This window comes from Odocoileus virginianus, chromosome 16, assembly GCF_023699985.2.
Source record: "Odocoileus virginianus isolate 20LAN1187 ecotype Illinois chromosome 16, Ovbor_1.2, whole genome shotgun sequence".
In the NCBI taxonomy this organism is placed as follows: domain Eukaryota; kingdom Metazoa; phylum Chordata; class Mammalia; order Artiodactyla; family Cervidae; genus Odocoileus; species Odocoileus virginianus.
This window is the reverse complement of record NC_069689.1, coordinates 51,517,538-51,531,557: the sequence shown is the minus strand read 5'-3', so window position 1 is coordinate 51,531,557 and position 14,020 is coordinate 51,517,538. Positions and strand designations below refer to the sequence as shown.

At 49.7% G+C, this 14,020-nt stretch overlaps 1 protein-coding gene across 1 annotated transcript in view; it reads left to right on the top strand.

Moving 5' to 3' along the window:
• The window catches only part of ST8SIA2 (ST8 alpha-N-acetyl-neuraminide alpha-2,8-sialyltransferase 2), a 74,915-nt gene that overhangs the window by 47,020 nt on the left and 13,875 nt on the right, over positions 1 to 14,020 (top strand). The window contains exons 4-5 of the mRNA XM_020901540.2: positions 2,639 to 2,896; positions 6,319 to 6,612. Of these exons, the coding sequence (XP_020757199.1) occupies positions 2,639 to 2,896; positions 6,319 to 6,612 (552 nt within the window). The remainder of the gene's footprint in view (positions 1 to 2,638; positions 2,897 to 6,318; positions 6,613 to 14,020) is intronic.

Genomic DNA, 14,020 nt, shown 5'->3' with positions numbered 1-14,020 from the left:
GTGGCTCAGATGATAAAGAATCTGCCTGCAATTGAGAAGACCCAGATTCCTTCACTGGGTGGGGAAGATCCCCTGGAGAAGGGAATGGCAATCCACTCCAGTATCCTTGCCTGGAAAATCTCATGGACAGGAGCCTGGTGAGCGATGGTCCGTGAGGTCACAGAGTCAGACATGACTGAGCAACTAACACTTTCACTTTCATTCACTCCAGTGTGGCTCAGTGGTAAAGAAACTGCCTGCCAATGCAGGAGATGCAGGTTTGATCTCTGGGTTGGGAAGATCCCCTGGAGAAGGAAATGGCAACCCCCTCCAGTATTCTCGCCTGGAAAATCCCATGGACAGAAGAGCCTGGGGGCTACAGTCCACGGGGTCTCAAGAGGCAGGCACGATGAGTGACTGAGCAGACATGTGCACCAGCTGTGAGTGAAAGCTTTCTGCCAGAACAAGCCCACCTGTGATCTCCGCTTACCCTTTCTCCTTCCACCACCGGGTAGAGAAAGGACATCCCCACCCCTTTGGAGAAGAACAGACTGTGGCCTTCATAGGGAGCCTGCAAACGCACAGCCACCCCGGCAGGAACAACGTGCCTTCACCCAGCGGGGAAAAGGATCTCCTTCATCTTCCTTCAATTAGTCACCAACATTATTCATAATAAAGATTCTGTGAGTGATTTGGAATGCTGTTTAATAATTGGTAGTAATTTCTCATAATTAGTTAGAAATTAATTCAGGCACAGAGGAATTTCTCTATGGGCTTTCTGGAGGCTCTTTGCTTTTAAATACTCTGGGGTAAGCAATTGCAAACGTTTCAGCAATTTCCAAGCCATATTAGTTTGTCAATTGCGTCATCTTTGGTAAAGGTTCAGTAACTAAAAACAATGCCTCTGTTTTCCATTAAGAGATAGAAATTATTCATCAAGGGTGGTTTCCCATGCATGAAAACATGAGATTCAGGTCATTAATAAGGCAAGACCAGTGGAAGAAGAGCATCATGCCCTGTCAAGCATTCTAGCTACCCCTGGGCAATGCCAAAGGCTCCCAAACCTGGACCCACCTAAGAGTCCCCTGTGGAGCCTTTCAAAGCGTGCTGAGACCCGGGCCGTGCTGAGACCCGGGCCATTCTGAGAATCAGGATTTCTCAGGCATCAACCTGGACCTTCTGAATTCTTTATGGTTCCTCAAGTGATTAAATGTGTACCCCACCGGGATACATCACAGGCTGTGACCATCTCAGAGAACACAGACTCTTGGGGATCAGTGTTACCGTCTGTCCAATGGGGCAGCCACCTTGCAAATCCTTACATTTGCAAAATGTGTGATGGTCCTCTCCCTCTGGAGCTTGGTGGAAATGAAGAACAATCTCATCCTATCTGTTCTATATGGGGACTCGCTATAGGAAGTGAAGTTAATTCCAGCTGATCTGGGTACCGGATTTCCTTCTCCTGATGACTTGAATCATGTCTAAAAATATTTGGGGCAGTGTGTGTGTGTGTTAGTCACTCAGTCATGTCCGACTCTTTGCAACCCCACGGACTGTATAGCCTGCCAGGCTTCTCTGTCCATGGGATTCTCCAGGCAAGAATATTGGAGGGGGAAGACATTCCCTTCTCCAGGTGATCTTCCTGACCCAGGAATTGAACCCAGGTCTCCTGTACTAACTGGTGGACTCGTTACCATCTGAACCTCCAGGGAAGCCCTTGGGACAGTATACAGTTTTTATAATAAAGCCTCCAGTTAGGATCCCCATCTTCTTGGGATAAAATTCCCCAGGGGATTATGAGAGGATTCTGGTCCCTTCTCTGACCACATCCTATCCCATTTATGTGCTTTGCTAGATGATTCTTGAACTTTCCCCCCAGAACTCACCCTGAAACTGAGAGAGCGTCCTCTTATTTTGTCCTCAACACAAAGCAGTGCTGCTCTATGGGATCAGACCTCTTTGGGCTTCATAAATCGCAGTTGACAAACTCCAAGCTAGATAGCAGTGAGGAGGGCCAGAGAGCCCACAGCTCAGAACAGATCAGCGCAGAGACTTCAGGCCGTGTTCTCGGGCCCACCGAGGGGGAGTGGCTGACACTCCCCCTGCCGTCTGGGAGGCCCCTGTGCCCAGACACGGCTGCCAGAGAGGAAAACGGGCTCTGAGGAGGAGGGACACGTGTCATCTTGGTTTCCATTTCCAACTCAGGACTGCTTGTCAGATGGTGACCCTGTATCCCGCTCAGAGAAGGGGGTCTGACATAGGATGACTGCAGTCTGGGTTTGCCCAAGGTTCAGGGACACAGTTTGCCCCTGGGACACAGAGCTTTCAGTCTAAGACCGTGCTTTCCTAGGCAAACCAGCTCGATGGGTCACCCTTCCAGGTCCCTCCATGATGAGCTCGCACTGAGTCCTAATGACGGCATTTCCCAGGGCGGGTGTCTTCTCTTAGAAAGCGGGTGTGAGCACAGCCACCAGATTGGCCTCTGGGCCATTTTGCGAGTCTCTGCCTGGAACCTGTTCTAAGGGCCTCTGACCTCTCACTTCACCTGGGTACGGGTCTGCGGCAGCTCTGCAGGGTGACCGAGGAGAGGAAAAGCCAGGTGGGCAAAAGGCAGCTGGCAACAGCAGACTTTTTCCTCATGTGTGTTTGGCTTTTGCAGGAAGCAAATCTTAAAGTTCTTGGATGCTGAAAAGGACATTTCTGTACTCAAGGGGACCCTGAAACCTGGAGACATTATTCATTACATCTTCGACCGAGACAGCACAATGAACGTGTCCCAGAACCTCTATGAGCTCCTCCCCAGAACGTCTCCACTGAAAAACAAGCACTTCGGGACGTGTGCCATCGTGGGCAACTCCGGGGTCTTGCTGAACAGCGGCTGTGGGCAGGAGATTGACACCCACAGCTTTGTCATCAGGTAACCGCAATAGGTACTATGGACCCAAAGTGGCAGGCATTGCCAGTTATCCCAAGAGGCTGAAACCAGGCTAGTTGGCTTAGATCGCTGTGCATTAGAATTGCTCAGGTAGCCTTGAAAAGTCCCAAAGTCCAGGCTGTGCCCCAGGCGATTTAAATCCATCTGAAGGGTCAGAGCCCAGGGAGCCTTAGGGCTTCTGATGTTTAACCAAGACTGAGTATCGCTGATCTAGAACAGAAGCAGGCAGACTCTGTCCCACAGCCTGTTTTTATCAATAAAGTTTTATTGAAACAACAGCCAAGCTCATTCATTCTCGTATCCTCAACAGCTGTTTTCTCATGGCAGTGGATTAGTTGGGCAGAATTGAAGAATCAAAACAGAGACAGCATACAGCCCACAAGCCTAAAATAATATCTGGCCTCTTACAGAAAAATTTGCTGACCCCTGGATAGAGCCCAGTACAAAATGTCGGTAAAAAAAAAAAGTCTCTTGGCCAGTTTTTGGTCCAAGCTTATAAAACTCTTTAAGCTGTATGCTACTAGTATCTTTATTACCCTGTAGACAAAACCTGGGAAGTGAGGGGGCAACAGAGAAATTTGGATTTGTACATGACTGTACTCTCTCCAAAGTATCAGCTCGCATTTTCCAGTCACCTGGGGACACATTTGGACCCAGTTACCCATGGCCCTGACATCTGACCCCCCAACCCAGACTCAGAAACAAGGCCTTGCTGTCCCCTGATCAAAAGTAGGGCACACAGAGCCTCAAATTTCATCCCAAACACACCCCGGCCCTGGCGGAACCGTGTCTCACGTTTCTGTTGGGCCCGTCTTGATGCAAAGAGAGCCTTGTCCTCGGCTTTGGGAAGTGGCCTTATCACAGAGCCCCCTGGACCTCAGGACGTGGGACCAGATGGTGTCCTGACTCCTCTGTCCGCTGTGATGGGTGCGCCACCGCGGCCCGGCACCCACCCTTGTTTTGTTATCCTTTGCCTGGTTCTGTCTGTGCCTGGCATCCCCTGTGGCTCAGTCCCTTTTTTCAAAGCCCTTGAGTCTAAAGATTGAAGACGGAGGGGAGAAGCGGAGGGAAGTGGCAGGTTTGTCTGATCAGAAGCCAGAGAAGAGGTGAGGGTAGGTGAAAGTGTTAGTTGCTTACTCTTTGTGACCCCATGGACCGTAGCCCACCAGGCTCCTCTGTCCATGGGATTCTCCAGGCAAGAATACTGGAGTGGGTTGCCATGCCCTCCTCCAGGGGATCTTCCCGACCCAGGGATCAAACCAGGGTCTCCTGCATTGCCTGCGCCACCAGGGAAGGCCTTGGTAGGAAGAATATTAAAGATGCAGAGGGACCAGTCACCTCCTGGGGACCAGGGCAGAGGTGACCTGATTTTCACGGTGATCTTTCTTTGCTCCACCCAGCCCGGGCCCAAGATTTCCAGAGGCCGCGGCAGGTTCTAGTCAACATTTTGTTTTGGACACTTGCACAGAGAGATGAGCAGCGTGGTGTCCGGAGTCTGGTCTTGGCTCTGCTACCCTTTTGTCACTTGACTCAGAGTGTGTCACTCCCCTTTCTGGGCCTCGGTTTCATCATCTGTAAAATGGGTAGGTGGGCTGGTGGTCTCTGAACTTCAATGAGTGTATGAACCACCTGAACTTATCAAGAGGCAGGGTCATCAGGGCTGGGGTGAGGCCTGACTAATACCCTTGTGCCGATGCGTGGACCACACCTGGAGAGGCCCAGCCACAGCCTGCTCTGCCTCTGCTGGGACCCACATCCGCAGTGGTCTACACACACTCAGAAAAGAGGGAGCCGCTTGAAGCAACATGTGGTTGTCCTTTGACCTGGACTCCGTGGCTCTTGCAGATCTGCGTGTCTGTGGGGCAGCCTTGTGTGGTCTTTAGGGACAAAAGTCAAATGGCCCGGCTGTGTACACACCCCCGTTTGATGCCAGATGGCAGCACCCCCGACACACAGGCCCTTTGCCATCTCACTCTGCTTGCCGCTCCAGCCTCATCCCCACTGCACAATGTGCCTCTCTCAGATCAGATCACCAGCTTTCCCCTACGTACCAGCACGGGTCCACACCTCTATGCCCCAGGGATACATTCACTAGGGCCACAGTGTGATGTTTCCTAAGCTGCCCGGTTATAAGACTCAGCTGAAGAACTTGTAAAAATAGCTATCAATTCCTCAACTCGCCTGCTGAATCCAGATCTCCAGGTGAGGGACCTGGGGAGTCTGTATTTTTAACCAGTGCCTGAGGTGATTCTCCAGCTCTTGCAAGCTGGAGAAACACTCTCCTGAGGAGCCTCATCCACAAACGGGCTTCTGCTCTTCCATCCTCCTAGACTTCCTGCCACGGTTCCCACCTCTGGAAGACCACCCGAAGCACCTCCTCCCTGGGAGGATGCTGGTAACTACACATGTACTGCGCTCTCCCTGTGGTCCAGCAGCTTTCGAAGTACCATGGATGTCTAGGCACTGCTTTCATCCCTAGGAGGGGGTCCTGCTGAGATCTCCATCACAGAAGCTGTTGTGGCTGTTCCTTAGGCAGTGGGGAAGCTCTCAGAAAGCAGAGGGGTTGAGCAGGTGACCTGGAGTCACACAGGTAGAATGTACTAAGTTGCTTCAGTTGTATCTGACTCTGGGTGACTTTATGGACTGTAGCCCGCCAGGCTCCTCTGTCCATGGGATTCTCCAGGCAAAAATACTGGAGTGGGTTGTCATTTCCTCCTCCAGGGGATCTTCCCTGCCCAGGGACTGAACCTGCATCTCTTGTGTCTCCTGCATTGGCAGGCAGGTTCTTTACCACTAGCGCCACCTGGGGAGCCCAGGTAGAAAGTATCAGAGCTGAATTCTGAACCCAGCGTGTCTTTGGAGCCCACGCTCTGTCACCTGATGTGACCAGGTCACACTTGCTTATAGCATGGCCATCATGTGGGCTGAGGGCTCTTCTACAAGATCCTGAGTGCCAGAAGGCAGGCACTGTACCAAGTTTCTGTGAATGTGCTGGAGAGAGTGTGCTCAGTCGTGTCTGACTCTGCGACCCCATGGGCTGTAGCCCATCAGCCCCTCTGTCTGTGGGATTCTCCAGGCAAGAATAGTGGAGTGGGTTGCCATTTCCTCCTCCAGGGGATCTTCCCGAACCAGGGATCAAACTCGCATCTTCTGCAGGAGTACTCTTCCACTGCTGAGTCAGCTGGGAAGCCCACAAATATGCTAAGGACCTGATAAATATACGTAGCAGGAGAAGAAGAAATAGGGATGCCAGAAGGGACCAGAAAGTGCAGGAAGGTGCCGTGGGTCTTTGTTTGGGGATGAGGAGGAAGCAAGGGAAGTAAAGGATGGATAGAGTTAGGGATACGCAGTGCTGCCTCAGCTTTCCCCGAAGGGTCATTCATTGCTGCCTTTTCGTCCGGCAGGTGCAACCTGGCCCCCGTGCAGGAGTATGCCCGGGATGTGGGGCTCAAGACTGACCTGGTGACCATGAACCCCTCCGTGGTCCAGCGGGCCTTCGAGGACTTGGTTAACGCCACGTGGCGAGAGAAGCTGCTGCAGCGGCTGCACAGTCTCAACGGCAGCATCCTGTGGATCCCCGCCTTCATGGCCAGGGGCGGCAAGCAGCGTGTCGAGTGGGTCAACGAGCTCATCTTGAAGCACCGCGTCAACGTGCGTACTGCATACCCCTCTCTGCGCCTGCTGCACGCTGTCCGCGGGTGAGCGGCCCCGGGGTGCGGGAGGGGTGGGGGGGGCGTGTGCCTTTCCCAGCTGCGTCTGCAGCCCTCACTCACTAGTCGTCTAACTTCTGCAAGTCGCCTGGCCTTTCTGAGCCTCGTGTCCTGGAGAAGTGGGTCGGCAGATGGGCAGCATGTGGCATGCTGGTGTTGACCAAGGGGTATTGCTTGCCCAGAGAGCCTCGTGGAGAATGATCCTCCGACAGCTGTTGAGCGGAGAAGGAACCATAAGGGGGCAAGAACAGAAGCAGGAATATTTGTTGGGAAGCTCTTGCAGGAGTCCAGGCTGGGACTTACAGTGGCTTAGACTGAGATGCTGGGCGTGAATGTGCCACAGTGTGGCCAGATTTGCTAGAACATTTAGAGTAGCGTCTAAGTGTTAGTTGCTCAGTCATGTCCAACTCTTTTTGTGAAAGCCACAGTCTGCAGCCCGCCAGGCTCCTCTGCCATGGGATTTTCGAGTCAAGAACACTGGAGTGGGTTGCCATGCCCTTCTCCGGGGATCTTCCCGACCCGGGGATAGAACCTGGGTCTCCTGCATTGCAGCAGGTTCTTTGCTCTCTGAGCCACCAGGGAAGCCATTTGGAATAGAGGCGGCAGGACTTGCCAATGGATTCTGTTTAAGGACCTCAACGGGTGAGAGAAAGAGAAGATCCAAGGTGACTGTCGAGATTAGAGGTGGAGCAGATGCTTGGTCGGTGGTGTCATTTTCTGTGATGGGAGAATTTGGGGGAAGTTTGTGTGCGTTTGGGCATGCTGAGAAACAGAGCTTTTTCTTGGACATCTTAAGTATGAGATGTCTATCACAAATATACCCCGCCACACTCCTGACCCCCATCTCGGTCCTGCATCTAATGATTCATCCAGTCTCCTGGCAGTTCACGGTCTTGCTCTGGTGTCGTAAGGCAGTTTCTGAGTCATATTGGAATGATCTTCACTGGGGCCTTAGCCTAACTTGGGGTGACCTGGGAAGCCCTCTGAGCCACCCAGAAAGGACTAATGCTATTCTCATAAAGGTGACCCCTTGAGGCACCCAAGCCTGTGACCCACACTGGTCTCATTAGAGTAGGTATCAGTACAGAAACTCATTGCTCCCAAGAAAGACCCAGAGAAACACGCGGTGAGAGACATTCATGGCTGATGGAGCAGAGCGATACCTGCATGGACCAGGGCTCACTGGGGCCACATCCCTCATCCTGGAGGCTGACCTGTCAAGCCTCCCTTTAGCGCCCACTTCACCCCCGCCCCCCACAGGGAGTTTCCCGGGTGGCTCAGATAATAAAGAATCATCCTGCAATGCAGGAGGCCCAGGTTCAACCTCTGGGTCCGGAAGATCCCCTGGAGAAGGTAATGGTCACATACTCCAGTATTCTTCCCTGGAGAATTCCAGGGACAGCTGAGCCTGGCGGGCTACCGTTCATGAGGTCACAAAGGGCCAGACATGACTGAGTAACTTTCAGCTCAGCTCATCCCCTCCCAGGGCGGGGCTGCCGCAGCAACCCCAACTCATCGGTTCAGTCTCCATGCCTTTAACGTCATTTCTTCCTGGAAGGAGGTCTTTATGTGATTTGGAGGTCAGAGGATATAAGGGAAGGAGATGAACTGCCTGTTGGTAAAGAGAGAAAAAGCCCCTTGGCTGGGGAATGGGCAACCACCTGGAAGAAACGATGCAGCCAGAGCTATTTCCAGCTTCATTGACTCACTTTCACCTGTCAAAATAGCATTAAGAGCCAGTAATAAACCCTTTAAACAAACAGGCTGTTAATCCTGAGATTGCCTCGTCTTCCTTTGCAGGAACTCCCGGGAGGAAATAGTGCAGGAGAGACAAATGGGGAGGGCTTCTCCTTTTAGCAAGCGGAGGAGGTGGGGGATGAGGTCTTCAGGGGCTTGGGACGGATTTCTGCCAAGGACCCCCTCCCTCTGAGGGGATACTGGGCCTTGTAGGGTTTGTGTCCAGTGGGGATCATCGAGGAGATGAACAGTGTCTGTATTGAGAGGAAGGGCTTGCCTCTGTCTTGATGGGAGCTTATCTGGTGTTTACTGCAAGAAGAAGAATGGGCTGATAAGGGGTGCAGAGCAAAGGCCCCTGAGAAAGGACCAAGGGGTCATAGAGGAGAAGGCTCAGGAGGAAGCTGGCTAAGAGGCAACCTAGCCTAGCGTCAGAAACATGGGTTTGGGAGGGAGGGACACCTGCGTTCACATTCCCGCCCGGTTACTCCTTAGATGCGTAACGAGCTTGATCAGGCGGCTTGTCTCGCAAGCCCTGCTTTCTCTGTGTGCCCACTGGGGAGCAGGAGCCACGACAGAAGGTACTGTCCTCGGAACTGGACCGTGTGGCCTCTGCCACACAGGGAGACGGGCAGTCAGGCATGGCTACTGCCGTCACGGCAGCTGCCTGCAACCCCCGGCCAAGGGAGTAGACTGCTTCTGTAGCCTCAAGAGGTGGAATCAGGATCAGAGGGTGAAACCACAGAAAGGAAAGTACACTTAGGCTCCATCTGATAAAGGTTTCTAAAGAACAGTAGACCAAGTCAATTTCGCTGTCAGGAGCCCTTCACCTCAAAGTTCCAAGACGGGCTGTAGTTTGCAGAATAATCTCATTTCCTTATTAAAAATATATTTATGAGGTTTTTAATCCAGTCTCAATCCTGTTTATGAGTTGAGACCAGATAAACACTTTTTATTGTGGTAAAATATGTACCACACAAAATTTACCATTTTAACCATTTTTATCTGTACAGTTCAATAGTGTCCAGGATATTCATATTGTTGTGAAACAGATCTCCAGAACGTTTTAATCTTTCAAATCTAAGATTCTGTATGCATTAAACACAAGTCCCATTTTCCTCATATATCCAAGCTCTGGTATCCACCATTCTGCTTCAGGCACTATAAATTTGGCTAGTTTAGATACCTCATATTAAAGTTGCTCAATTAAAGTGTAAGTTGCTCAATTGTGTCTGACTCTTTGTGACCCCATGAACTGTATTCACCAGGCTCCTCTGTCCATGGAATTCTCCAGGCAAGAATATTGGAGTGGGTAGCCACTTCCTTCTCCAGGGGATCTTCCCAACCCAGGAAGATCAAACCTGGGTCTCCTGCATTGCAGGCAGATTCTTTACCACCTGAACCACCAGGCAGGCCCATGAGTTCCCCGAAAAGACACCTCATATAAGCAAGTAAAGTAATACTTACATGAGTTTAACTTATATAGTATCTTCTTCTTTGTGACTGGCTTGTTTTGCTTAATGTCATGTCCTCAAGGTTCATCGGTGTTGTAGCACGTGTCAGAATTTCCTCGGTTTTGAAGGCTGAATAGCACTCTGTTGTGTATAAATGTCATGTTTTGTTTGTCCATTCATCCATCAATGGACATTGAGGTTGCTTTCACCTCTTGACTACTGTGAATAGTGTTGCTATGAAGATGGGTATGCAAATATCCCTTTGAGAACCTACTTTCTATTCTTGGGATATACACTCAGAAATGGAATTGTTGGATTACACAGTGGTTCTATTTTTAATTTTTTTAGGACTCTCTATACAGTTTTCCACGGTGGCAGCACCATTTTACAGGCCACCAACAGTGTACAAGAGTTCCAGTTTCTCCACATTCATGCCAACATTTGTTGTTTGATTTCTCCACATCCTTACCAACATTTGTCATTTTGTTTTTTGAGAGTAGCCCATTTTAACCATTTTAAAGTGTACAGTTCATTCAGAAGAAATTCACTATTACAGAAAAACATAGGCGAATGTCTATGATCTTGGGTTTGGCAATGGTTTCCTAAGTATGACTTGAAAAGAACAGGCAACAACGACAGTAATACAATAGATAAAAATGGACTTTGTCAAAATTAGAACTCTGTGTGTGCCAATAGAGCAACACATCAAGAGAGTTAAAAGATAAACCATAGAATAGGAGAAAATATTTACAAATCATGTATCTATCAAAGGATTAACATTCAGAATATACAGAGAACTCTGATAACTCAACAACAAAAAAATCAAACAACTCACTTCAACAATGGCCAAAGATTTGAATAGACATTTCTCCAAAGAAGATATACAAGGGACCAATAAGCACATGAAAAGGTGCTCAACATCACTAATCACTAGGGAAGTATAAGTCAAAACCACAATGCATTGCCACTTCACACCCACTTGGATGGCAATTATCAAAGCAGTGAAAAATAAGAAGTGGGAGGAAATTGACATCCTTGTGCTTGATGATGGGACTGTCAAGTAGGAATCGACTTTGTAGGAATCGACTTTGAGACACCGTGTGTCTGTTTTACAAATGAGGAACCCGATGCCCAGACAGGTTTTGTGACTTGTGTGAGGTCACCAAGTTTCTGTATTTGGGGACACTATGACTGTATGGATCACAATAAACTGTGGACAATTCTGAAAGAGATGGGAATACCAGACCTCCTGACCTACCTCTTGAGAAACCTGTATGCAGGTCAGGAAGCAACAGTTAGAACTGGACATGGAACAACAGACTGGTTCCAAATAGGAAAAGGAGTATGTCAAGGCTGTATATTGTCACCCTGCTTATTTAACTTATATGCAGAGTACATCATGAGAAACGCTGGGCTGGATGAAGCACAGCCTGGAATCAAGATTGCCAGGAGAAATACCAATAACCTCAGATATGCAGATGACACCACCCTTATGGCAGAAAGTGAAGAAGAACTAAAGAGCTTCTTGATGAAAGGGAAAGAAGAGAGTGAAAAAGTTGGCTTAAAGCTCAACATTCAGGAAACTAAGATCATGGCATCCAGTACCATCACTTCACGGCAAATAGATGGGGAAACACTGGAAACAGTGGCTGACTTTATTTTTCTGGGCTCCAAAATCACTGCAGATGGTGATTGCAGCCATGAAAGTAAAAGACGCTTGCTCCTTGGAAGGAAAGTTATGACCAATCTAGACAGCATATTAAAAAGCAGAGACATTACTTTGTCAACAAAGGTCTGTCTAATCAAGGCTATGGTTTTTCCAGTGGTCATGTATGGATGTGTGAGTTGGAGTATAAAGAAAGCTGAGCGCAGAAGAATTGATGCTTTTGAACTGTGGTGTTGGACCAGAAGACTCTTGAGAGTCCTTTGGACTGCAAGGAGATCAGTCCTGGGTGTTCATTGGAAGGACTGATGTTGAAGCTGAAACTCTAATACTTTGGCCCCCTGATGCGGAGAGCTGATTCATTTGAAAAGACCCTGATGCTGGGAAAGATTGAGGGCAGGAGGAGAAGGGGATGACAGAGGATGAGATGGTTGGATGGCACCATCCATCCACCCGGGTTTGGGTGGACTCCGGGAGTTGGTGGTGGACAGAGAGGCCTGGCGTGCTGTGGTTCATGGGGTCACAGGGAGTCGGACACGACTGAGCGACTGAACTGAGTGAGTTCAGGGGGCTGGGAGCTGCTGCACTCCACAGGTGGTCTGAGCAAACCACAGTAGGTAGCAGCGTATCAAGACTCCACGGGCACATCACCATTGTCCCAAACACAAGTCAGCCTCCCCACCAGGCGGAACAGACAGGAAGGTCAGCACACCTCGGAATAAACACATGAGATAGATTCTGTTTCCATTTTACTCATAAGGAAACAGGCTCAGGAATGCTAAAAGAGAGAATCACCTGAGCTCACTCAGATGGGGAGGAGGGGGATTAGAATCCACAATAGAGGTTTCAAAGTTCTCTACTCCTCCCACCACCACCCTGTTCCCGTGTCCTTGACAGACAGACTGATTTCTGTCTGTTGACCACTGATGCCCCAGAGTCACTAACTGATTGACTACCAACCTCCTGTCCTGCCAACTGTCTCCATTTTTTTAACCTGTGACTTACATGAAGGCAGGGGCTTCGAAGGTGGCTCAGTGGTAAAGAATCCGCCTGCCAACACGGGAGACGTAGGAGATGCAGGTTCAATCCCTGGGTCAGGAAGATCCCCTAGAGGAGGGCATGGAAACCCACTCTGGTATTCTTGCCTGGAGAATTCCATGGACAGAGGAGCCTGGCCAGCTACAGTCTGTGGGGTTGCAAAGAGACAAGACCTGGCCACTAAACCACAACAGCACAGACACACGTGAAGGCATCAGTTGTCTGATTAGCAAATTCACAGGTGGTGTGACTTTGGGGGAGTTCCCAATATTTGGGTCCTCAGCGTTGAATGCAAATTTCTCTTGTCAGGCTGAAGTGAAAGTGTTAGTCACTCAGTCATGTCCGACTCTTTGCAACCCCCTGGACTATAGCCCGCCAGTCTCCTCTGTCAATGAAAATCTTCAGGCAAGAACACTGGAGCGGATAGCCATTCCCTTCTCCAAGGGATCTTTCCAACCCAGGGATCAAACTTGGGTCTCCCACATCACAGGCGAATTCTTTACCATCTGAGCTGTGAGGGGAAGCCCTTGTCAGGCTGAAACCATGAGCCAATCTAAGAGGAAGACATTTCATATGAATGAATGAATGCAAGACTCTCTACTTGGGTTCCAAACGGTTGTACGGGTACAGAGGGATCAGCAGGTGTGTGGTCGCTCAAAGGGATAACGTGATCATAACATCTCATCTTTGAGAGCCAGGGAGTTCAGTTACGTCAAATCCCATTCAGAAAACCTCATTCAGTTTTGGGTACCAGGCTGGAGAGGGGCCACCGGGGCAAAGAAATTCAAAAGTTGAAAGGATTTGGAAAGAGAAGTCTCCAAAGAGCATGACAGCAGTCTTTCTTCATTCAGCAAATACTTACAGGCACCTTGAGGGTTCCAGGCCTGTGCTGGGGAAACACAAAAATCATTAAATGAAGGCTCCTGCCTTGAAAGAGTCACTGATTTGGGCTGTGAGGCTGCAATGAGTTCTGGGAAATAATCTACAGCAGCAGTCCCCAACCTTTTTGGTGTGCATGCATGCTAAGTCACTTCAGTTGGGTTTGACTCTGTGTGACCTTATGGACTGTAGCCCACCAGGTTCCTCTGTCCATGGAGATTCTGCAGGCAAGAATACTGGATTGGGTTGTTATGCCCTCCTCCATGAGATCTTCCCGACCCAGGAATCAAACCCACGTATCTTATGTCTACCTGCATTGGCAGGCTGGTTATTTACCTATAGCACCACCTAGGAAGCCCAACATTTTTGGCACCAGAGACCAATTTCATGGAAGACAATTTTTTTCACAGGCCGGTGTAGGGGATGGTTTTATTCTAGCACATTACATTAATTGTGCACTTTAATCTAAGGCTGCCACTGATCTGACAGGAGGTACCAGTCCGTGACCTCGAGGCTGGGGACCCCTGATCTAGAGTGAGTCCAGTTTCCTCTGAACACTGGGAAGAACATTCCATCAAATACGATCATCTGAAGTGAGGGTTGCCTCTTAGGAACGGATGAGTTCCGC